The sequence below is a fragment of the Pleurodeles waltl genome, chromosome 7, assembly GCF_031143425.1.
Source record: "Pleurodeles waltl isolate 20211129_DDA chromosome 7, aPleWal1.hap1.20221129, whole genome shotgun sequence".
NCBI classification, from domain to species: Eukaryota; Metazoa; Chordata; class Amphibia; order Caudata; family Salamandridae; genus Pleurodeles; species Pleurodeles waltl.
The window spans coordinates 905,639,858-905,666,371 of NC_090446.1; the positions used below are offsets into that span (position 1 = coordinate 905,639,858).

Genomic DNA, 26,514 nt, shown 5'->3' on the forward strand with positions numbered 1-26,514 from the left:
TCAACACAATTTTGTCATTTTATTGGGACATACCCCATTTTTACTATTTGTTGTGCTTTCAGCCTCCTTCCAGTTAGAGACAGAAATGGGTATGCAACCAATGCCCAGAAAGCTTAACAGTTCTGAAAAGTAGACAAACTTCTGAATTCAGCAAGGGATCATTTGAGTAGATCCTACAAGGGTTTCCTACAGAAAATGCCAGCTGAAATAATAAAAATATTGAAGTTGAGGTGAAAAAAACTGCAATTTTTCTCCACATTTTACTCTGTAACCTTTTCCTGCAATATCATATTTTCAAAAGCAATATACTGTTACGTCTGCTGGACTCTTCTGGTTGCGGGGATATATAGGGCTTGTAGGTTCATCAAGAACTCTAGGTACCCGATGCCAATAAATGAGCTGCACCTTGCAACGGGTTTTCATTGTATACCGGGCACACAGCAATTAATTTGGTGAAATATATAAAGTGAAAAATAGGTATCAAGAAAACCTTTGTATTTCCAAAATGGGCACAATATAAGGTGTTGAGAAGCAGTGGTTATTTGCACATCTCTGAATTCCAGAGTGCCCATGCTAGCATGTGAATTACAGGGCATTTCTCAAATAGATGTCTTTTTTACACACTGTCTTACATTTGGAAGGAAAAAATGTAGAGAAAGACAAGGGGCAATAACACTTGTTTTGCCAGTCTGTATTCCCCAAAGTCTCCCGATAAAAATGGTACCTCATTTGCATTGGTAGGCCTAATGCTCGCGACAGGAAATGAAACATTGACACATCACATTTTTACATTGAAATCTGATGTGTTTCCTGCAAAGTGCCTAGCTGTAGATTTTGGCCTCTAGCTCAGCCGGCACCTAGGGAAACCTACCAAACCTGAGCATTTTTGAAAACTAGACACCTAGGGGAATCCAAGATGGGGTGACTTGTGGGTCTCTCACCAGGTTCTGTTACCCAGAATCCTTTGCAAACCTCACAATTTAGCCAAAAAACTACTTTTTCCTCACATTTCGCTGACAGAAAGTTCTGGAATCTGAGAGGAGCCACAAATGTCCTTCCACCTAGCATTCCCCCAAGTCTTCCGATAAAAATGGTACCTCACTTGTGTAGGTGGGCCAAGTGCTTGTGAAAGGGAAGAGCCAAAAAACATGTTGAAATTGAGGGGGAACCAAAGCGGGTCCAAAAGGGCAGTTTGAAAAAAAAAAAAGTGCAGTAGAATGTTTATCAGTATTGATGAGACAATGCTGGGTGGTAGGAATTTTGTGGATTCCTGCAGATTCCGGAAGGTTCCATCACAAAAATGTGGGAAAAATGTGTAATTTCCAGCAAAGTTGGAGTTTTGCAGGGCATTGTGGGTAAGAAAATGGTGCAGGTGCCTGTGAAGCACACCACCCTGGAATCGCCTAGATGTTTAGTTTTCAGATGTGTCTAGGTCTTGTGGATTTTTCTACATGGCAGCGTCCCAAAGTCCATAAAGTGCAGCCCTCACCATTCCAAGTGGGACGATTTTGAGAGTTAGCCAAGCTCTCATGGCTCAAATGTCAAACGAAAACCTAAAATAATCAAATGTCCTCTTGCTTGCCGTGGGATAAGATGTTTTAGTGTGAGGGGAAGAACTGAAAGACTGTTACCCCCTTCAGTTGGGGTGGGGGCATAACCAGGCCCATACTGGTTGGTAGCCACCACCCCATTATTTTTTTTAATTATTTTTTTAATTCCCAGGCATCTAGTAGACTTTCTGCCCCACGCCCCAGGGTGTGGATCGGGGGTAATAGCCCCATCTGCCCACTGGTGGGCAGAACAACTTTGTCCCCATTTATTTGGGGTGGGGGTATGGCCATAGCCTCAACCTCTTATTTTGAAAAAAAAAATCTTCCCTGGTCTCTGGTGGGCTTTCGGCCTTCCAAAAATAAGCCAATCTGCCCCTGAGGGGGGCAAATATGGCCAACAGTAATGTGCCCCCATGGGGAGCGACCCTTGCCCAAGGGGCTGCCTCCCCAAACAAAACACACACACACACACACACCAATCCCTGGTGCCTAAGTGGTGTATGTCCCCCCCCCCCCCCTCCAGGGGCAGATCGGCCTAATAGAAATAGGCCGATCTGCCCCTACGGGGAGGAGAAATGGCCTAAAATATATTTGCCCCCCCAGGGGAGCGACCCTTGCCTAAGGGGTCGATCCCCTTGCGTGAAATTGGCGCAAATTAAAAAAATCCCCGGTGCCTAGTGGTTTACGCCCCCCTTGGGGGCAGATCGGCCTAATAAAAATAGGCCAATCTGCTCCCAAGGGCCAGAAATGGCCTAAATATAATTTGCCCCCTAGGGGAGCGACCTTTGCCTAAGGGGTCGCTTCCCACCTCTAAAAAACAACAAAAACAACAAAACAAAACAAAATAAAAAAGATCCCTGGTGCCTAGAGGTTTTTGCAGAAAAGTCCTTGAAAACAAATGCTGCCCTGGTCGCTCCCCTCATGCCAGTTTCCTAACAAAATAATATCCCTGGTGTCTAGTGGGCATTTTAGCAGCCAGATCGCTTCACAATCCGGCTGCTAAAATGCTCTGAGAGACTTCAAAGGGAAGGAAATTATTTTCCTTCCCTTTGAAGCCTCTCAGGTCCCCATCACATGATCGGAAGAGAAATGCTTTTGCAATTCTGACAGATCAGCGCCAAGAAGGCATTTCTGAATAAATTCCACTGTCTTCACTGTCAGTCTGTGGCTAGACTATAGGCAGAACAAGGGCAGTAAATCGGATAAACACACAGCAGTTGATTTTGCACTGCGTGGGTTTAAGGCAAAGAACTCAAAATAGAAAAAAAAGAAAACGCAACACAAACAACAACATCGTCTTCAAAAGTTATAATGGAGTTTGCCTGCCTGTGGCCCTGCATTAAAATGCATCCCACACATAATCCCATTTTCGTTTCTGGATCCAAGCAAATCAGATATTGTATAATAAACAGCATGGAGTTCGTTCTGCGGAAAACTCCAGCGGTAAATGCACCAAGCTCTGCTGCTTCTCAATAATCAAACACAAAAGAAACATCCAAAAAGACTTGTTTTCATGTAAATATGCAGGAGAACAAATTGTTTACACAATACGATACAGGTGCATGTTTGAAGCTTGCAGTTGTATGTAGAAAAGCAGAAGCACACCATCAGAATGACACTTGGGCGCCCTACCTTGGGATGCCCTACGTTTGCAGCAGATCCCAGCCATAGCGGTGGACCCACAGCTGTCCTTGCATCCTCTGCCCGGTGTATAGAGACAGCAACAAGTTATGCCAGGGAGTCACCCAAAGCGCTGTGGGTTCCTTCGAAAATCATTGTCTGACATTTGAGTGGTTGGCACCATGCTGTTTAAAGCATTGAGCGACCAGTTCTTTGCTGCTGCTGAGCACTGCTCAGTCCCCAAGAAGCCCAAGGGCCACCCCCTGTGCCCCTAGGCCCGTGCTTGGTCAGCTGCAATTCAAGAGAACCCACTAAGTCACTGTGTGCTTTTTCATCCAGCTCGGAGAAGAGCATCTCCTTCAGGCGATCAGAGGGGCCTGCTATCTTACCTGCCTGCGCTCTCCGAAGCTTTTAGATGGTTGACTCAGTGCACCTACGATACTGTCTGGGGTGTTATGGGAATCTGGAGACAACAAAGGATCCCCATCTCAGCTAATGAGTTTCCTGCCAAGGCGTTTTATTTCTAGTCACGGGTGTTGCAGCTATAAAGAAGGCAACGGCAGCTGAACGTAGTGTGGGTGGAGCATAGTAACTGCTGTACCCCCACAGGAAAAAGCAACCACAGCAGTAGCTTTATCAAATATTAGAATCAACAGTGTAAGAAAAATTCACTCTTTCACATGCTAATCACAGGGGCATATCCAGACCCAATCTTCGGATCTAACACAATTGACTAGTAGCAGCAGATGCGGAGAGAGACCAGGGCTCAGGGAGAGCTGACACAGCACTCTCTGTTTTTTTTTGGGGGGGGGGTTCTTTTCTGTGAAATGAAACAAAAAACAGCATGAGACACAATAGCACAGTGAAACCACACCGCCACTGTGCCTTGTTGCCCCCGCCATTTCTCTTGGTAGCCAATAGTGTACAGAGCAAATTAAATGCGGGACAGGCTAATAAAAAAAAAAAAGGCGCTCAGTGTTAGAAGCAAGCTTTTGGCGCAAACGTGACATAAACAACCTGCTAAGACACACAAGCAATTGTGTGCTTTTACAAATACATTTAAGCACACACACAACATAAACAAATTTAAAAAAACACAAACTGAAAATAAAACACAAGGGAAGACACACAATCGATCATATTAATCCCTTCTACAACAACAACAAAAAAAGAAGTTCCACAAACTCATGCTATATTACTAAACAGTGGAGTAATATTGTACTTGGTCGCTGTGCTCAAGGAGGAATGAACACTAAAGGAGGCATGCCAAATGCATGCCATAAACAAATAGAAAGCAAGATAACAAGCCTATAGGCAATGTCTAAGCCCCTGTACTGAATACAGCATGTCTCGCAAAGACAGTGCATGCGCTGCCTAGGCTCGACCTAAAAACAAGGGGTCCCTCGCTTCAAACACCAGTGCCCTGCCTGTCCTGCCTGCCTGTCACGTACCCACCTGCTGATAGCAGGCCCTTCATCCAGACCTGCACCACCTAAAAGACAAAGCAGCATCCATGTGAATATGTTTTGTCTCCTCAGTCAATCTCATCTTTCTGCCTCCTCTTAACCACTTCGCTGCCAGGCCTTTTCCCCCTCCTGTGCCAGGCCTTTTTTTGCCTATTTGGGGCAGTTCGCGCTTAGGCCCGCATACCTTTTTGTCCACATAAGCTAACCAAGCCAAATTTGCGTCCTTTTTTTCCAACATCCTAGGGATTCTGGAGGTACCCAGACTTTGTGGGTTCCCCTGAAAGAGGCCAAGAAATTGGCCAAAATACAGGGAAAATTTTGTTTTTTTCAAAAAAAATTGAAAAAGTGGCTGCAGAAGAAGGCTTGTGGTTTTTCCCCTGAAAATGGCATCAACAAAGGGTTTGTGGTGCTAAACTCAGCAGCTTCTCAGCTTTCAGGAACAGGCAGACTTGAATCAGAAAACCCAATTTTTCAACACAATTTTGGCATTTTTCTGGGACATACCCCATTTTTGCAATTTTTTGTGCTTTCAGCCTCCTTCCAGTCAGTGACAGAAATGGGCATGAAACCAATGCTGGATCCCAGAAACCTAAACATTTCTGAAACCTAGACAAAATTCTGAATTCAGCAAGGGGTCATTTGTGTAGATCCTACAAGGGTTTCCTACAGAAAATAACAACTGAAAAAGAAAAATATTGAAATTTAGGTGAAAAAAACATAAATGTTTCTCTACGTTTTACTCTGTAACTTTTCCCTGCAATGTCAGATTATCGAAAGCAATATACTGTTACGTCTGCTGGACTCCTCTGGTTGCGGGGATATATAGGGCTTGTAGGTTCATCAAGAACCCGAGGAACCCAGAGCCAATAAATGAGCTGCACCCTGACGTGCGTTTTCATTCCATAACGGGTATACAGCAATTCATTTGCTGAAATATAAAGAGTAAAAAATTGCTATCAAGAAAACCTTTGTATTTCCGAAAAGGGCACAAGATAAGGTGTTGAGGAGCAGTGGTTATTTGCACATCTCTGAATTCCGGGGTGACCATACTGGCATGTGAATTACAGGGCTTTTCTCAAATAGATGTCTTTTTTACACACTCTCCTATATTTGGAAGGAAAAAATGTAGAGAAAGACAAGGGGCAATAAAAATGATACCTCACTTGTTTGGGTAGGCCTAGCGCCCGCGACAGGAAACGCCCCAAAGCGCAACGTGGACACATCCAAATTTTTGGAAGACAACAGAGGTGTTTTTTGCGAAGTGCCTACCTGTAGATTTTGGCCTCTAGCTCAGCCGGCACCTAGGGAAACCTACCAAACCTATGCATTTCTGAAAACTAGAGACCTAGGGGAATCCAAGGAGGGGTGACTTGCGGGGCTCGGACCAGGTTCTGTTACCCAGAATCCTTTGCAAACCTCAAAATTTGGCTAAAAAAAACACATGTTCCTCACATTTCTGTGGCAGAAAGATCTGGAATCTGAGAGGAGCCACAAATTTCCTTTCACCCAGCGTTCCCCCAAGTCTCCCGATAAAAATGATACCTCACTTGTGTGGGTAGGCCTAGCGCCCGCAACAGGAAACGCCCCAAAGCGCAACGTGGACACATCCAAATTTTTGGAAGACAACAGAGGTGATTTTTGCGAAGTGCCTACCTGTAGATTTTGGCCTCTAGCTCAGCCGGCACCTAGGGAAACCTACCAAACCTGTGCATTTCTGAAAACTAGAGACCTAGGGGAATCCAAGGAGGGGTGACTTGCGGGGCTCGGACCAGGTTCTGTTACACAGAATCCTTTGCAAACCTCAAAATTTGGCTAAAAAAACACATGTTCCTCACATTTCTGTGTCTGAAAGTTCTGGAATCTGAGAGGAGCCACAAATTTCCTTCCACCCAGCGTTGCCCCAAGTCTCCCGATAAAAATGATACCTCACTTGTGTGGGTAGGCCTAGTGCCGGCGACAGGAAACACCCCAAAGCGCAACGTGGACACATCCTAAATTTTGGAAAAAAACAGAGGTGTTTTTTGCGAAGTGCCTACCTGTAGATTTTGGCCTCTAGCTCAGCCGGCACCTAGGGAAACCTACCAAACCTGTGCATTTCTGAAAACTAGAGACCTATGGGAATCCAAGGAGGGGTGACTTGCGGGGCTCGGACCAGGTTCTGTTACCCAGAATCCTTTGCAAACCTCAAAATTTGGCTAAAAAAACACATGTTCCTCACATTTCTGTGGCAGAAAGTTCTGGAATCTGAGAGGAGCTACAAATTTCCTTCCACCCAGCGTTCCCCCAAGTCTCCCGATAAAAATGATACCTCACTTGCGTGGGTAGGCCTAGCGCCGGCGACAGGAAACACCCCAAAGCGCAACGTGGACACATCCTAAATTTTGGAAAAAAACAGAGGTGTTTTTTGCGAAGTGCCTACCTGTAGATTTTGGCCTCTAGCTCAGCCGGCACCTAGGGAAACCTACCAAACCTGTGCATTTCTGAAAACTAGAGACCTAGGGGAATCCAAGGAGGGGTGACTTGCGGGGCTCGGACCAGGTTCTGTTACCCAGAATTCTTTGCAAACCTCAAAATGTGGCTAAAAAAACACATGTTCCTCACATTTCTGTGGCAGAAAGTTCTGGAATTTGAGAGGAGCTACAAATTTCCTTCCACCCAGCGTTCCCCCAAGTCTCCCGATAAAAATGATACCTCACTTGCGTGGGTAGGCCTAGCGCCGGCGACAGGAAACACCCCAAAGCGCAACGTGGACACATCCTAAATTTTGGAAAAAAACAGAGGTGTTTTTTGCGAAGTGCCTACCTGTAGATTTTGGCCTCTAGCTCAGCCGGCACCTAGGGAAACCTACCAAACCTGTGCATTTCTGAAAACTAGAGACCTAGGGGAATCCAAGGAGGGGTGACTTGCGGGGCTCGGACCAGGTTCTGTTACCCAGAATCCTTTGCAAACCTCAAAATTTGGCTAAAAAAACACATGTTCCTCACATTTCTCTGTCAGAAAGTTCTGGAATCTGAGAGGAGCTACAAATTTCCTTCCACCCAGCGTTCCCCCAAGTCTCCCGATAAAAATGATACCTCACTTGTGTGGGTAGGCCTAGTGCCGGCGACAGGAAACACCCCAAAGCGCAACGTGGACACATCCTAAATTTTGGAAAAAAACAGAGGTGTTTTTTGCGAAGTGCCTACCTGTAGAGTTTGGCCTCTAGCTCAGCCGGCACCTAGGGAAACCTACCAAACCTGTGCATTTCTGAAAACTAGAGACCTAGGGGAATCCAAGGAGGGGTGACTTGCGGGGCTCGGACCAGGTTCTGTTACCCAGAATCCTTTGCAAACCTCAAAATTTGGCTAAAAAAACACATGTTCCTCACATTTCGGTGACAGAAAGTTCTGGAATCTAAGAGGAGCCACAAATTTCCTTCCACCCAGCGTTCCCCCAAGTCTCCCGATAAAAATGATACCTCACTTGTGTGGGTAGGCCTAGCGCCCGCGACAGGAAATGGCCCAAAACACAACCTGGACACATCAAATTTTTTCATAGAAAACAGGGCCTACCTGTGGATTTTGGCCTCTAGCTCAGCCGGCACCTGGGGAAACCTAGCAAACCAGCGCATTTATGAAAACTAGAAACCCAGGGGAATCCAAGATGGGGTGAATTGTGGGGCTCTGACCAGGTTCTGTTACCCAGAATCCTTTGCAAACCTCAAAATTTGGCTAAAAAAACATGTTTTCCTCACATTTCAGTGACAGAAAGTTCTGGAATCTGAGAGGAGCCACAAATTTCCTTCCACCTAGCGTTCCCCCAAGTCTCCCGATAAAAATGATACCTCACTGGTGTGGGTAGGCCTAGCGCCCGCGACAGGAAATGGCCCTAAACACAACGTGGACACATCACATTTTTTCATAGAAAACAGTGCCTACCTGTGGATTTTGGCCTCTAGCTCAGCCGGGCCCAGGGGGGGCAGAAATGGCCTAAAATAAATTTGTCCCCCACCTCCCACCCCCCTGCCCCCCCGGGAGCGACCCTTGCCTATGGGGTCGCCCCCCCCCCCCTTGCGTGACATTGGTGCCAAAAAAAAAATCCCCGGTGCCTAGTGGTTTCTGCCCCCCTTGGGGCAGATTGACCTACAATCGGCCAATCTGCCCCCAAGGGGGGCAGAAATGGTCTAAATACAATTTGCCCCCCAGGGGAGCGACCCTTGCCTAATGGGTCGCTCCCCATCTCTACAAAAACAAACAAACAAACAAAAAAAAAACACAAAAAAAAACAATTTGCCCTGGTGCCTAGAGGTTTCTGCCCCCCCGGGGGCAGATCGGCCTAATACCAATAGGCCGATCTGCCCCCAGGGGGGGCAGAAATGGCCTAAAATAAATTTGCCCCCCCAACCCTCCCGGGGAGCGACCCTTGCCTGCAAGGTCGCTCCCCTTGCGTGACGGCGCAAAAAAAAGATCCCTGGTGCCTAGTGGTTTCTGCCCCCCTTGGGGGCAGATTGACCTACAATCGGCCAATCTGCCCCCAAGGGGGGCAGAAATGGTCTAAATACAATTTGCCCCCCAGGGGAGCGACCCTTGCCTAATGCGTCGCTCCCCATCTCTAAAAAAACAAACAAACAAAAAAAAAAAACCCACAAAAAAAAAATTGCCCTGACGCCTAAAGGTTTCTGCCCCCCCCCCGGGGGCAGATCGGCCTAATACCAATAGGCCGATCTGCCCCCAGGGGGGCAGAAATGGCCTAAAATAAATTTGCCCCTCCACCCCCCCGGGGAGCGACCCTTGCCTGCAAGGTCGCTCCCCTTGCGTGACTGCGCAAAAAAAAGATCCCTGGTGCCTAGTGGTTTCTGCCCCCCTTGGGGGCAGATTGACCTACAATCGGCCAATCTGCCCCCAAGGGGGGCAGAAATGGTCTAAATACAATTTGCCCACCAGGGGAGCGACCCTTGCCTAATGCGTCGCTCCCCATCTCTAAAAAAACAAACAAACAAAAAAAAAACCCCCACAAAAAAAAATTTGCCCTGGCGCCTAAAGGTTTCTGCCCCCCCCGGGGGCAGATCGGCCTAATACAGGGGGGCAGAAATGGCCTAAAATAAATTTGCCCCCCCACCCCCCCCGGGGAGCGACCCTTGCCTGCAAGGTCGCTCCCCTTGCGTGACGGCGCTAAAAAACGATCCCTGGTGCCTAGTGGTTTCTGCCCCCATTGGGGGCAGATTGACCTACAATCGGCCAATCTGCCCCCAAAGGGGGCAGAAATGGTCTAAATACAATTTGCCCCCCAGGGGAGCGACCCTTGCCTAATGCGTCGCTCCCCATCTCTAAAAAAACAAACAAACAAAAAAAAAAAACCCACAAAAAAAAAATTGCCCTGACGCCTAAAGGTTTCTGCCCCCCCCCGGGGGCAGATCGGCCTAATACCAATAGGCCGATCTGCCCCCAGGGGGGCAGAAATGGCCTAAAATAAATTTGCCCCCCTAACCCCCCCCGGGGAGCGACCCTTGCCTGCAAGGTCGCTCCCCTTGCGTGACTGCGCAAAAAAAAGATCCCTGGTGCCTAGTGGTTTCTGCCCCCCTTGGGGGCAGATTGACCTACAATCGGCCAATCTGCCCCCAAGGGGGGCAGAAATGGTCTAAATACAATTTGCCCACCAGGGGAGCGACCCTTGCCTAATGCGTCGCTCCCCATCTCTAAAAAAACAAACAAACAAAAAAAAAAACCCCACAAAAAAAAATTTGCCCTGGCGCCTAAAGGTTTCTGCCCCCCCCGGGGGCAGATCGGCCTAATACCAATAGGCCGATCTGCCCCCAGGGGGGCAGAAATGGCCTAAAATAAATTTGCCCCCCACCCCCCCGGGGAGCGACCCTTGCCTGCAAGGTCGCTCCCCTTGCGTGACGGCGCAAAAAAAAGATCCCTGGTGCCTAGTGGTTTCTGCCCCCATTGGGGGCAGATTGACCTACAATCGGCCAATCTGCCCCCAAAGGGGGCAGAAATGGTCTAAATACAATTTGCCCCCCAGGGGAGCGGCCCTTGCCTAATGCGTCGCTCCCCATCTCTAAAAAAACAAACAAACAAAAAAAAAAAAACACAAAAAAACTATTTGCCCAGGCGCCTAGAGGTTTCTGCCCCCCCTGTGGGCAGATCGGCCTAATACTAATACAAGGTCGCTCCCCTTGCGTGACGGCGCAAAAAAAAGATCCCTGGTGCCTAGTGGTTTCTGCCCCCCTTGGGGGCAGATTGACCTAAAATCGGCCGATCTGCCCCCAAAGCGGGCAGAAATGGCCTAAATACAATTTGCCCCTCCAGGGGAGCGACCCTTGCCTAAGGGGACGCTCCCCATCTGTAAAACACAACAACAACAAAAATCCCTGGTGCCCAGTGGTTTCTGCCCCCCGTGGGGGCAGATCGGCCTAATAAAAATAGGCTGATCTGCCCCCATAGGGGGCAGAAATGGCCTAAAATAAATTTGCCCCCCAAGGGAACGACCCTTGCCTAAGGGGTCGCTCCCCTTACGTGAAAAACAAACAAACAAAAAAAACTCCCTGGTGTCTAGTGGTTTCTGCCCCCCTTGGGGGCAGATTGGCCTCATAAAAATAAGCCAATCTGCCCCCAAAGGGGGCAGAAATGGCCTAAATATAATTTCCCCCTATGGGAGCGACCCTTGCCTAAGGGGTCGCATCCCACACCTAAAAAACAAAAGAAAACAAATAAAAAAACAAACCAAAAAAAATATCCCTGGTGTCTAGAGGTTTCTGCCCCCACTGGGGGCAGATCGGCCTAATAATAGGCCGATCTGCCCCCAGGGGGGGCAGAAAAGGCCTTACAAAAAATGACCCCCTGGGAGCGACCCTTGCCCAAGGGGTCGCTCCCTTCTGTCAATTTCATAGAAAAAAAAAAAATCCCTGGTGTCTAGTGGGGTTTCAAAAGCCGGATTGCAAGCAATCCGGCTTTTGAAACCCTCGGAGAGACTTCAAAGGGAAGGAAATACATTTCCTTCCCTTTGAAGCCCCTCCGGGCCTCCCCCACGTGATCGAAAGAGAAATGCTGAGCATTTCTCTTTCGATCGCGCTGGGAGAGGTTGTGTGATTGTCAGCGCGCGCTCGCGCGCTGACGTCACAGGGGGGGTGGGGGGGGGGGGGTCAGGGGTTGAAGGGGAAGGGATTCCCCCTGTCAGCCCTGACCTAGGGGGGTGGGGGGGCGGCCCTCGGGAGGAGCGCTAGCGCTTCTCCCGAGGGCAGCATTCAGGACGTAATGGTTACGTCCATGGCGCCACACGGGCGCTGCCATGGACGTAACCATTACGTCCGTGGCGGGGAAGGGGTTAAAGGTACTCTGATGAAGATTCTGAGTGATGTACACAAATGTGAATACACATATATACATGAAGAGGGAAAACGTGTAGAGGTGTAGTAGTGCTGAAAACTAGAAAGCAGTGAGACACTGAGAAAACGGTGGGTGGCAGATAGTGTTTAGAGTATTTTGTTAGTCATATTACAGGTAAACAAATGGTTACCTTCGTGTGTACTTCTTGTCCACACAGATATTCTTGTAAGCAACTGTCCCTTCTAGGAGAGTTTCTGTGATGGGGTCTTTGATGATGAAAGAATCCCCCTTTTTCCGAAGGAAGTTCAGCAGGTCTCCATGTTCGCAGTATTCTGTAATCACCAAGATTGGGCCTGAGAGGGAAGGTGGGGGGCATGATTAGGATCACCAGGAAGGATATGTTTTTTTAACCACTTTATTTGTATTTTTCTATCCATATACATAAAATCATAGAACACTTCAGTATAACAAGTTTTAAGGAAGGGGAAGTTTACTATAGAGTTTAAAATGGAAAAAAGAAAAAAAAGGAAAAAAGTAAAGAATATAAACGAGCAGCCAAGTTAGGAGCACACCAAAATGTAAGGAATGGCTTCATTAAGGAAAGAGAGGAAGCATCAGGTGATAGAATTACAACATTTGCTCAATGGAGAGTGACCTGTCATGTTCAAGTCCTCCACAACTGGTTGTGAAGTTATAGTGCGAAACAGTAATCCCGGACCTCTCTGCACCTCAGGCCCTCTAGAGTGTTGAAGTGTCGTTATCTTCGGAGTGGGAGAGTGGGTAAATACTGGAGCTGCATATATCAGTGTCACCACCAATGAAATTCTGCCCACTCCCCATTTGATCATCAAATGGATGACGATGGGGTGCCAGATCTTTTCAAATTTGTACATGCAGTCATGGACCAATGCCGACAGGTGTTCTATAGCATAGATTGACCAAACCCACCCCCACCACATGGAATGTGTTACAGTGAGCTTCCATAATTGAGCTATGCTAACCCGAGAGGCCAGCAGGAAATGAGATGTCAGTTTTCAAGTTAGGGAAGTTTCTAGAGCCAAGGAGGACAGTCAGGGGACAGTGTAGGAGAGTGACATGCGTTATCTGCCTTATCAGAGACAGGGTATACTGCCAGAAGGTTTGGATGTGTGGACATAACCACCAGGTATGATGTAGCATGCCTTGTTCCCAATAACCCTTCCAGCGTTTGTCTGGAATACTAAACACAGCATGTAACCATGTAGGAGTGAGGTACCATCTAGCAGTTTATAGGAGGTTTGTCCTGTGCTGTATGCACATAGAAGACCCTGCTGCTCTCCTCCATATTACCCTCCAGTTGTCATCAGAGATGTCCAGGTCCAGATCCTTCTCCCCTTGTGCGATGTGTGTGAGTTTACAGTGCGGTCCAAGCTCTGTAATTTAGTTACATAGCCAAGAGGTACCCTCCCTACGCACACTGGTGCTGAAGAGGGACTCCAGGTGAGTATCATCTCTACTGATCCATTGTCAGTGTAGTATTCCTGCTACCCAATAGATCAGTTGCGAGAGATGATAGTCATCTGATCTAGTTAGGGCCCAATTGTTTATCAGGGTTTCCCTGAGGTAAAAGATCTTCACCTTCAAAGACATTTTTGAGCCGAGTGGGGTAACCCGGTTTGTGGATTAAAAGTGTTAGCGGACAGAGGTATTTGGGAAAGGCCTTCCGCGTATCAAGGATTTCCAGTGGTAAAGTAACGTTGCCGCAATCTGGAGAAGGACTTGTTTAATTTGGGTTCGATTGTTTGGGAGCCGTACAATGTATTTGAGGGGAATGTTGGAGAATGCTTGTTCTACTGCAACCCATGGTTTGATCTCTGGATTGTTTTTCCAGTCTAAAGCTGGTTTCTCTGGGCTGCTTGAGAATAGGCACACCTATCAGGAAATCACAATTCCCCAGTTCCAAGCAGAAAAACGTTGAGGGTGCTACTCTGGCTGACTTACCACACCAAACAAAGTCTTATACATTCTGGAAGATATGTAGCAGAGTTTGTTTGGGGACAGTCCGGGGCAATGTTTGTAGTGCATCCAGTAAACTAGGCATGAAGTTAATTTTCAAGCTATTTCAATATCCCAGCCAGGAAATTTCCAATTTACCCCAGTGATAAAGGTCTTTGAATAAGGTTCGCAGGAGGGGAGGAATATTGCAATTCTACAGTGATTGAGTTTGTGTCAAAAGGTAGATCCCAAGATATCTGATGCAAGATCCTGCCCCAAAAAACCCTGCTGCTTGTATTTTGTCTCTCATCTGCTGTTTGAATTTAGGCTAATTTATTTTAAAGCCTGAGACTGCAGCAAAGCGGTCTAGTTCTGCTAGTAGAGCCGGGAGTGAGCAGTCAAGAGTGGTAATAAAACAAAGTATGTCATTGGAAAATAGCACCACCCTTACAGTGCTAAGATTTGTGTTACTTAGTATCTTCGCCATGAGGGGTTCCATTGAGAGAGAAAAGACCAGAGGAGATAAGGGGCACCCTTGCTGCATGCCTCTTGTTATCAGTTTGGGTGAAGGGTAGTCATTGTTAATCTTAATCTTTGCTGAAGAACGTTTGGAATTCACCTGAATGAAGTATCGCATTTTAGGGCCCAATCAGCCTTAATCAGTAGTTTGCTGAAGTAGGGCCAATCCCAATCAACTCGGACAAAGGCTTTCTCTGCGTCAGCTACCTCCATTACAGCAACTTTGAGTCAGGTATTGTCTGGTGCTTGTCTATTTTTAATAAAGCCTGATTGCTGGGGAGAGCTGAGTGTCGGCCAACAAATGAGAAGTCTCCAGTTTAATATGAATGTGAACAATTTCAGATCACAATTAAACAATGCAATCAGGTGGTAGGACTAGCAGAGCTGCAGATCTTTGTCCGTTTAAGGAGCATACAAATATGAGAATCTAGCATGAGTTCAGTGACCATTCGGGTGGACAGAATACAAATGAACACCTTGGTGAGAAGTGTGATGAGGAGGGAGACGTAGGCCTTGTAAAAAGAGGCTGAGAAGCCATCAGGGCCTGGAGATTTCCAGAGTGGAAGGTCATTGATCGCCTCCCTTACCTCATCTCGAGTGTTGTCAAGTCAGTCACAGGAGCAGTAGGTGCACAGCCAGTTAAGTATGTGTCTTGGGTTGTTTCATCAAGCTGCTGGTGGGTGAACAGGGCAAAATAATATTGATGAAAGGCAGCTAAGATCTCAGATTTGTCAGATGTATCTTACCCTTGTGTATTTATGATGCTCAAAATGTGGTTCCTAGTGATAGTCTTAATTTGTAAGCCACCTGTCTTATTGTCTTTCTCGTAGTATGTTTGTTTCATGTAGAGAAGCGTATTAGCTGCATCTTTCATCTGTAACTGTTCTAGCTCTCCCCCGATCCTACGAAGGTCCTGTAATGTGGCACTGGAACTGTTCTGCTTGTGGTGGGTTCTGCTTGTGCCACCCTGGTCTCACATGTTCACCCTATTTTGTTTGTGGAGGCTTTTGAAAGCAGCCGTGTGGAAGATCAGTTTGCCCCTCCTGATAGCTTTAGCAGCCTCCCACAGCACACCTGTGCCATTTTCTGTGAAGTAATTTTCTATTGTGTCTTTTATTTGGTCCCTCAAACCCACATTGTTGATCAGCTATGGGCGGAAAGACGGATTCTGGGAAGATTGGGGAGTCATTAAAAGCCATGTTGGGGCATGATCTGACAGGAAACAAACATCAATACTAGTTTCAGTTGGGGTAGAAATGTTTTAGTGACCAGGAAATAATCCAGTCATGATTATGCCTTATGTACATTTGAACATTATGAACATTCAGTCGGTGGTGGAGACACCAAACATCTGCTAGATTCAAGTTGGTGACTCCTTCTGGCAAAGATGATGGTGGCAATGGGTCATTATGCTGTCGATGAGATTGGCCAATGGGGGTGGGGTGAATTTTGTAGTCAACCCCCAGAATTAGCTCTCCCGTCGCAAAGTGGGCCACAGTAATGAAGATGGCAGCAAAGAATATGTCTCTGTCCTCATTTGGACCATACAGCGAAGACATAGTGAGGCGGGTTGTACCCAATTTACCCATAATCCCCACCCAACGGCCTTCAAGATCTCGTAGTGTGTCTTCTAAATGGTAAGAAAGGCCTCTTCAGTTAAGGATCACTACCACTTGTTTTCCTTGTATTTGATGCATGGAAGTGTAATGGAAACCAATAGGAGTGTCATTTTCTTGTGTCTGTATGTAATAAGCGGGTCTCTTGAAACAGGGCAACGTCTGTCTCCTTGTGTTTCCATCACTGAAGCAAGGCTTTGCGCTTCATAGGCGAGTTAAGGCCCTGTATATTATAACTGACTATTTTAAGCAGCATCATTTCTGTAAGTGACATGACATTGCTTTATGGCTTGGAAGTGAATTGCTAGAGCTCCATGAGGGACGTTAGGTGAAGGGCTAGCTCCTGTAAAAAAAAACTGATGTAGGTTACTGTTGCAGTGAGGCATGATATGGAGTATGGAGTGTGTGTCCCAATTCTCATGGGTAGCCTGGGTAAAGGGAGAGAACCAAAAGAAGAGAACCAGAAGAGCAGCATACGCGGTCCCTGAGCTCTTGTTAAAGTGCAGTATCAGAAGGTATAACCAGAGAACACCCTAGGCGAGTATTGTATGAAATCTGTTAATAAGGGGGGCTGGATCAGAGAGAGGGTTGATCCCCACCATCTCCGCAAACATGCAATGAACTTCAAACAAGCTACTCATATAGCATGGAAAACAACAAGTGAGCTTGCTATGAAAGCATTAGGGGTGGAACAACTACAATTCAAATCAGTGTGTCCTCCCCTGAGGACAGTGGGCGGCTCTCTTTTTTTCTTGAAGGCAACGTTGTCTCCTTGCTACTTTCATCCTTGTCAACTGTTGACCAACCGAGAGAGAATGCACGTGTGGTGGAAAGCACAAGCAGAGGTATATCTTGGCAGCCTCCCAATTTAGTTCAGTCCAAAATTCCACCTTTCTCTGGCGACGCTGGATGTAAAGTCGATACAGCCAATTTTTAGCAAATTGACTACACCCATCTCTTTTTGAGTGTTGACTTCCTTGAGAAAATTGTGCAGCAAACAGGTTTTACGTGCTGAACAATTTTCAAGGGAGCACGGATGCACTCTAGGGCCTTGCTCTAGGGCACCGAAGTGGACTCCTAATTCGCTTGAGGAGTTGAAGATATTTTTGGGCCTTACGCTCAAAATGGGGTTAGTCCAGAAACCAACCTTGCAATCTTACTGATCTACTCACACAATTTTATTAACTCCCACCTTCACATTGTACATGAGCAGAGATAATTTTTTGCTATTGCAGCACATGCTGCATTTCAATGACAATTCTGCTACATTGCCCCCGGACCCTTCAGACCATGACAGGTTGCTCAAAATTCGGCCTGTCGTGGAGCATTTGTCTGTCAGGTTTCCAGAGATTTGTACTCCTGGGAAGAATATAGCCATCAATGAGTCCTTGATCCAGTACAATGGGTGGCTGCTCTTCAGGCAGTACATTGCGAGCAAAAGAGCTCACAATGGCATCAAGCTGTACGTGCTGTGTGGGAGTTCTACTGGCTATGTGTACAGCTTGAGAGTGCATACAGGGAAGGACTCCACTCTAAACCCTGTAGGTTGCCCCACACATTAGGAATCACAGGAAAGATTGTATGGGAGCTTGTCAAGCCACTCCTTCACAAAGGTTATAACCTTTATGTGGACAATTTCTACATGGGAGTAGAGGTGTTCAGTGAGCTGTGCAAAGCTGACACTGTGGCCTGCTGTACAGTTTGTTGTTGTCGCAAAGGATTACTGCAGGAGTTTGTTTATAAGAAGCTCCAGAAATCCCAGAGCACGTTTCAACTAACTGCTCGCAGTCAAGTTCTCAGATAGGTGTGATATGTACATGCACCCTAGAATTCATCATGAGAGCACTTCCTGTGTCACCGTTTGGGGCCGAAGTTCACAAGCCCAGCTGTATACTTGATTACAACAAGTACTTGGGTGGAGTAGATAAGAATGACCAATTTCTTTAGCCATACAATGCGAGTCGTAAAACTTGCACTTGGTACAACAAACTGTCTACCCACCTGATCCAGGTGGCAACATATAATGCGTATGTTGTTTATCGTCAGGAAGACTCATGTCTTTGCTTGATTTTCAGATATCCATCATTGAAAGTCTTACTGCTACAGAAGCAACAGCCTCCACTTAATATGTTTTGAAGGACTTGGCAAGGCTGCAGGAGCCGATCACATTCTTGATACACCTAAAAAGGCTCAACCATGTTGTCCTTGTAAAGAATGATCTCAGCATGGAAGGAAACAGGAGAGTCATGTTTACTGTCTCTAGTGCTCATCTCAGCCAGCCCTGTGTTTTCTTGCTTGCTTTATGTTGTATCATACAAAAGTGAAGTATTAGGACATTGACTGAGATGGAGCTGCCATTAGGTAAACCTTTCAATGGCTGTACATGAATACCTACTTTCCACAGACCACTACTTTGCTAGGCAAGCATCCACAGAATTTGATTTCCTCTACTTGAGGGAATCATGGACTTCCTTATGGCATGCTCAACACTTTTATACACCGTCAGAATGTAGTAGGTGTTCTATTTGCCAAATGACCAGTGCATTATATTCCCCACAATGAACATAACATCCGCCATGTTGTCACGCAGTACCCTGTTTGGCAAACTTTTAAAGGCTTGACTAGATTTTGAAGTGCTTTATTAGGGAACTTATGTATACAACACAAGGACCACCCTGATTGTCCACAAGAACCAGGGTAAGTGTAATAAGTCAAACAGATGTTCTGTGGGGCTTATTCACCAATATGTCTACTTGCCTTCAAATTGTGCAAACTCAATTAGTAACTTGAATCCTAACCAATGTTATTGCAAAAAAGTACAGGACACAATGGCCCTCATTCTGACCTTGGCGGGCGGCGGAGGCCGCCCGCCAGAGTCCCGCCGTCAGGTTACCGTTCCGCGGTCGAAAGACCGCGGCGGTAATTCTGACTTTCCCGCTGGGCTGGCGGGCGGTCGCCTTCAGACCGCCAGCCAGCCCAGCGGGAAAGAGGCTTCCACGATGAAGCCGGCTCGGAATCGAGCCGGCGGAGTGGAAGCTGTGCGACGGGTGCAGTTGCACCCGTCGCGTATTTCACTGTCTGCGCAGCAGACAGTGAAATACATGTAGGGGCCCTCTTACGGGGGCCCCTGCAATGCCCATGCCAGTGGCATGGGCACTGCAGGGGCCCCCAGGGGCCCCGCGACCCACCCTACCGCCATCCGGATCTCGGCGGTCCGACCGCCGGGATCTGGATGGCGGTAGGGGGGGTCGGAATCCCCGCGGCGGTGCAGCAAGCTGCGCCGCCGCGGAGGATTCAATGGGGCCGCAGTACACTGGCGGGACCCCGCCAGTGGTGCCGGTCCGACCGCGGCTTTACCGCCGCGGTCGGAATCCCCATTGGAGCACCGCCGGCCTGTCGGCGGTGCTCCCGCGGTCCTCCGCCCTGGCGGTCAAAGACCGCCAGGGTCAGAATGACCACCAATATCTTGTATGATGATTGTTTTTACATCTTTTGTAATAGATTTGTTATTTTGTTATTACGAATTGCATTTCGCTGCACGTGTGCCTTTCAAACATAAGTCAGTGTTTGAGAAATCAGACATTTTGACAAGTATCCTCTAAATCATACACTAGTACAGATAAGCAAACATTCAAACATACAACTAACCACTGCCCCTGTACCCATTTCAGAAATACATAGGGTTTCTTGATACCCATTTATTACTCTGTCTATTTCACTATATGCATTGGTCTATACTCAATGAAAAACCATTGTGAGGTGCAGCTGAGTTGTTGGCTCTGGGTACCTTGGGTTCATGGGAAACCTACAAACCCTATATATCCGCAATGGTATATTGCTTTTGTAAATCACCCATTCTGACAAAAAGTTACAGAAAATAATGTCACAATCTTCCTACTCAATTTCAATATTTATTTATTTCTACAGTTATTTTCCTGGGAAAACCTTGAGGGACCTACACATATGACCTCCAGCGAAATTCAGAAATGTGTCTACTTTTGAAAAAAATGTATAGCTTTCCTGGATTACCCATGGGTTTCACACTGGTTTCTACCACAAACTGGAAATTGGTTGAAAGCACAAAAATAGGAACAATGGGCTACCTCTTGCCATAACTGTGGTACAAAATTAGTTTTTATTTTATTCAGGTCTGCATGTTCCTGAAAGCTGGGGAAATGGTGACTTTAGTATAGCAAACCGTTTGTTGATGCCATTTGTAGGGAAAAAAGAGACACTTTTGTCTGGAGCAGTTTTTCCCTATTTTTCTAAAAAAAAATCTACATTTTGCTATATTTCGTCCATTTCCTCAGTCCCTTGCAGGGGAATCTATATACCTTTGATGCCTTTAGAATCCCCAGGATATTGGAAAAAAGGACACAAATTTTGCGTGGATACCTTATGTGGAAAAATTTTTATTGAGACCTGAGCCTGAAATACCCCAAATTTCCAAAAAGGCTCAGCACTGTGGGAGAAAAAGCCCAGCAGGTACGGGGGTAAAACAGCATAAGGGGCAATGCAGTGACTGTTTTGAGGGGATTAAGGGTGCAGATCTTGGAGCTCAGTGGAGACACATCCGCTCAGGTCTCTGCCCTGGCCACACACATCCGCTCAGGTCTCTGCCCTGGCCACGCTCCCTACAAGTATGTGACCTAAGCGAGGGATTGGTAGTAAGAAACTATACCATGTATTATGACAATTCAATTAAAGGTAAATTGTTGGAATGTGTAGAACAAACTGCAAGGTTCCTGATTGCTCCACAAATACCATGCCAAGACTTACTCTCATAAGGCCACTGCAAAATAAATGTAGAAAATTAATGACTGTTTTATAAAAGCAACAATCTGTGTTCCAAAAACATGAAATTAAAGAGTCAGGTGTGATGCTGTACATGTCAACGGGCCTTTGGTGACTGATATAAAGCCTGATTAAAATATCATAACCGGATTTGCTCACAAGTAAAATTACATGACTGTGGTGTAATTGTATCTGCTTACTTGGGGAAAGAGTGAATGTCAAAGTGTGGGAATCTCTGCAAATCGTTGTAACCATGTACAGTCAGAGGTATTTATTCACAAAAAAGATCTGTTTTCAAAGTATGGAAGGCATGGGGGTGTAGAGAAAGGCATTCCTCCATGAGGACAAATATTGTCGCTGCGTATGAAAACATTTAACCAATGCAAAAGCACTTATACATAACCTTAACCCATTTGCAAATATACACCTGCTACAATGTTGCATGCGTAAATAAATATTCATATGAGTACTCGTAACAAACAGTGTCTCGTCCTACTCTTAGATTTCTTTGTAAATTCTAAGAAAATGAAACAAAATGCTCCAAATGAAGGAGTGCACATATGTGCTGAAATGTGCAAATTTATTTGTGAGCTAAGCCTTCATACATAAGTAATGAATCGTGGACCCTAGCAAGGTAAACAAACCCCAAACAAGGTAGGGACCAAAGGGCTCTTATAATGACTTGCCTATGAAGACATGGACGGACATAGCAAGATGCAGCGAGCAGCGTCCGCTCAGACCACTGACCTGGCAGCGTCATGACATGTGGAATAGTGTTCTCACCTCCATGTGTACATGCACCCAGCAGGTTAACAATGTTCTCATGTTGACCCAGGTGGCTCATAATCTTCAGTTCCGACATGAGGGCCTCCTTTTCCTCAATGTGCGCGCTCGCTGGTCGAAGAGAGAAAGGCATTAGTAGAGTAAGGCAGGGAAGGAAGACTTCTATCTACAAATGTCCCAGAGTCGACTAACCTTGACAAATTCAAAGTACAACTTGGGCACCCAGCTACATCAACGGCAGTGGCTGCTCCCACTGGAGGGTAGGAGTGAATGAGTCTATTAGGGTAGTAGATACCAAGCCAAACACTTCAGGATGCCGCTCTGCAGCTATGACCACTTTACAGGGGGAATCTTAATTCAATACTCCATTACGGGATCAGTTTCAGACCTCCCCTACAGGGTGAGACAAAGACCTGGAAATAGGTGAAACTGTCTCAACATGGGAATTATGGGCACTGGGAATTCTGACTACATGGTCACATTGTGCTGTCCATAGGGGAGGTAGAACAGGTAAAAACAATCCCACAAGCCCCTCTTGCCCATTTAGGTGCAGTTAGGCTACCCTTTTCTTTCAAGCTGGCCAGTAGACAACAGGATCTTCCCATCATCGGTGCAACTTGACGTGATCAGATAGGTAGACTGCTTCTGAATCTCCCCTCTGGTGCTGGTTGAGACAGTTGGTCCATTTGCGCCATTTTATGACGCAAAAGCGGTGCGAACTTACAAAATACAATTATATTTTGAAAGTTTGTGCCACTTTTGCATCAAAAAAATGACGCAAATGCAGCACAAAAAAAGGAATAAATATGGGCCTAGGTCTTTAACCGTCCGTGTTTTGGGTTGGGAATCTACCTCTCAATTCCAACTAATTTTCATGACAATTCAGACTGCATCTTCACCCATAATGGTACAAAGTAAATCTCAACAATCTTTATCATTCAAGATCGAATACTCAGTCCCAGTACTTACGTTTCAGCATCTTCACAGCCACCTTAACAGAGGTGTCTTCTTTCCCAAGGCCATGGGCTGTGGCTTCCAGCACCTTTCCGAACGCCCCAGCCCCCAGGGTTTTGCCTGTAGTGTGTAGAATATGATAACATTGTCCATCAGCAGCATGCACGCACCCAGCACATTAGCTGAAAATACTTTATCTCTATTAGTAGGAAGCTGAATAGAGCCAGCACCACCCACATGAAAATATGTAATTTCCCAACAGGAGGAAAGGGAGGTAGGGTTGGCGAAAAGTCAGTTACCTCTCAGGCACCAGAACAACCTGCCCATCAGTAATCTCCTAAAGCCTTTTCATATATGTGTTGTGATTCGCCTTTCTAAATATTGAGACCCATCAACACACCACAACCCATATACCATGTTGTATTTAAGGGACAGAGTTTGCTTCTCACCAAAAGTCAGTTTGCTTCGGGGGAATTCTAGCTTCTCGTTGTAGGGGAGCTGCGTTGGGTCGATGAAGGTATAATTGTTCCCCTCTGAGGCATCTATGATCTGCCAGCGGGCTTCATACTTGGGTTTCTGGGGAGAGATACATGGAGGTTGCATGTTTAAAAAAGGCGCACTTATAAACACGGAAAACACTTCATTGCAGTTGTCAAGCCAAGGTCCCTTTCGTCATCTGGGTGATGTAGGGATGATTATGCTTTTCTAACCCTAAAGATGCTTTAAATCTGTGTAATCACTAACAAATGGGGTCAGGAGGATAGTGAGAGAAGAAAGAGGAATGCTACCACATTTTCGTCAAAGACCTATACCGTCCTAGTTATAATACAGAGGGTCCTGATGACACAAGGGCCAACGGTGATAGCTCTTGAAACATTCACAAAACTGCATATGTGTGTGCTGAGGAGCAGGCCACCTTTGTCTCTATAGAGGAATAATGAGGGTACGGTGGGAATGGTGATAATCATCACTTGATACAAGAAATTTGGATACGTATTTGTTCAGAAAAGAAAACGAGCAAGAACATGACACAAATGAGAGTTCTTTGAAATTAGTGCAGCGTTTGTGGTGACAGTTCTTTGTGTTTTTTGGTACATCTCACCTGGATCTCTGGCTTTTTCTGGGACTCGCCTTTGGGTGCCGACTGTTGTTATTTGATCTACTTCATTTTTCTGGCTGGGTTCTCCCAGTTCCAGTCATGGTTAGGAGTGTAGTTCCCATTATGGATTTAAGCTGCTCCACAGGCTTTCTCCTTTCTCTGTGGGCTGGCTATGGAGATGTTCATTCTCTGCAATTGAGAGAGGATCCAGTCTCCTCTTCAGTGGTGGGTGATGTTTGTAACAGGTAGTTTTTTTGGGGATATGTCTTTTGATGTACTGTTCCGGAGCTACTGCGACTGCTTTGGTATGTTCTCACATGTTAAGAACATGGACAAGGAAGGAAGATGAGGAAGTAATGCCTAGATTACTCACATTATTCAATGATAATTTTATAGCTTCAGTTCAACCTTCGTAATCGCCTTTCGCTCTCACCATCCTTTATTTGTCAGCAACTTTGGCTTTGGGCTAAGGCAGTCACAACCCGGGGTTAATATGGGTAACACGCTCTTTAACGAGGTCTACTGAAAAAATGTGCTACACAATGGGCTGGGCTGGAGTTGGTGACTCCTCACATGTTAATGCCTGGGACAAGAAAGGGATATTTGAAGTAACTGAATTACTAATACTCACTGTCACCTGGTTCCTGGAGGGGAGGGATGTTGCAACAAATATGCAGAAAGCAGACAATTCTACTTTTCTGCAGCAGAGCATGTGGGCTAAAGATAATGGATCTCAGGTCACTTATGGTCATGTTGATTTTAGTACTTTTTCTAAAACTTACAGTTTTACTTTTCAAGATCGCATGGCCTATGCTGGCTTTAAAAATAGCTCCTTGAATTAAAAATTGGTTACTCTCCATCTTGTTTGGCTTGCGTAAAAAGGTCAACCTATTTCTTCTGGAACGTGGCAGGGTTTGTGGTTGCATCCTTTACACTTCAAGGCTTCTAATCTCTGGGAACTAATGTCCCTAAATCTTTATACCCATTTACCCGTTGCTTGTTTCCAACTCCTTTCACAGGTGAAGGCTCCAAACCCATGGTGCCTTACATTGCAGCTAGTCGAACGTAAGGCGGTGAGCTTAACCTGTGCTTGGGGGCACCTGACAGTCAAATAAGCCATACAAATGAGGAGCATCAGTACCACCTTAAAAACTACTCTGGAAAGACGACGATCTTTCTTAATACACTTCTGTATTACGACTTCATTTGAGGCTTGACACTGTGTGGATGTTTTTGTGGGCTCCTTTTAAAAGGGAATTGCATTATAACCTTTTTTAATATTAGTACATTTTTGCAACATCAAATAAACAGTGAAGTCAAACTTTGGGGATTTTGGTTGGTGACTCCTCCCTAGCTGCTGGTGCATTTGTTTTGAACTAAAGACACATATGCTTACGGAATTACATACATCCTTCTTTCTTCTAGTACGCCTACGTTTGTTTGTAATGCATCTAAACACGCTGATATACACAGCCAACAGCAGGGCCGATTTGCTGATCATGCGTGCCTCTCCAAACTCGGCCACTGATCAACTGGCTCCCTTTGTGTGTGTACAGACCCATGCTTCTCTTTGTTATCTAGTTGAGGCAAAATACGTCGTGCACTTTGAAATCACAGGGTTGCCTTCTTGTCCCATTTTTAGCCCCTCAACAACCTCCTATTTGCAACTGATGGAGGTAGTGGATGTGTAAGGTGTTGAAACTTCAGAAAATAGACGGGATCTAAAAACCCTTTTTTACTTTCTGCCTCCATTAGCTCTACGAGGAACTTCATTTTAGCCCACAATCTATGCAGATCTTTCGGGAATACTTCCTTTATGAAACTCCAGTGAACATGAAGAAAGCCATCTGAAATCACCATCATCCCATCACTGTATAAAACGTCATATTGTGTGCTTCCATGAGCCAATGCAGTGATTTACTAGCTCAGCCGCGTGCCTGCTATAAATGACATGCAAGGACTTACTGTGCAACAGCAAAATGCTGGCACTGACTCTCCCGTGCACTTCTTGCCGATGGGGTATAAGGCAGGCAGTCAACTCCAGTTTTGCGAAATCTTTAGACAAGAACATTGCTGAGCATGCAAGGGGTGGACTCCCTCCCACCTTCTCCCTTTCACTTCCTTCATAACGTCCCCAAACCAACGCTAACTTTGTGCTTGAGGATTGGGGGCTGTGCCTCCTATACGTTCCATCATCGGATGTGGCTACCGCCAGAGAGATCTGAGTTCTTCTTCATTTGGATCATATTGTGCAATATTTCAACACATTCTGCATGATCAAGGAAGAGGTTTACTGAGCGTGGCCTGAAGACAAGGAAGGTCCCACGCTACAATGTCCTTTGCTGTAGGTTCCTCTGCAGAGAGTCACGCTAAGGCCGCACGAAAGATCCCAGAACGGAAACAAAAGTTAACTGCTTCTATCATTCTTTCCCACCAGGACTGTATTGAAGTCGACTACTAGGTTTCCTCCTCCCTGCCTAGTTGAAACTTCCCAGCGCCCATAGGCTACTGGCATCTTCCTGTGCCATGGGATAAACTATGGCTCTTTATCCCACAGTTCAAGGGGACATCTGAATAAGTTGTGCCTACCTAAAGGCAATCCCCCTAGGGACTGTGGTTGGTGGAAGACAGGTAAGACTTTCCCCCTTAGCTGCTGGCTTTCACTGTTTGTTGGCCGCAGTTTTTCTCCACTTGCTGTTGGTCATGATTCATAGGCCTTTCCCTTTCCTGTTCTTTTTTGCGATTGACTGTGATCTGTGATAATCGTTTCTACCCACAGATGCCGATGAGGCAACACTTGCAGATGGGATTGCTTAGCAGTGAAACCAAGCC

At 46.1% G+C, this 26,514-nt stretch overlaps 1 protein-coding gene across 1 annotated transcript in view; it reads right to left on the minus strand.

Moving 5' to 3' along the window:
* CSF1R (colony stimulating factor 1 receptor) overlaps positions 1 to 26,514 on the minus strand; it is a 182,122-nt gene that overhangs the window by 39,310 nt on the left and 116,298 nt on the right. The window contains exons 11-14 of the mRNA XM_069199529.1: positions 23,033 to 23,159; positions 22,599 to 22,703; positions 21,630 to 21,740; positions 12,134 to 12,296 (exon numbers count right to left, since the gene is read on the minus strand). Of these exons, the coding sequence (XP_069055630.1) occupies positions 12,134 to 12,296; positions 21,630 to 21,740; positions 22,599 to 22,703; positions 23,033 to 23,159 (506 nt within the window). The remainder of the gene's footprint in view (positions 1 to 12,133; positions 12,297 to 21,629; positions 21,741 to 22,598; positions 22,704 to 23,032; positions 23,160 to 26,514) is intronic.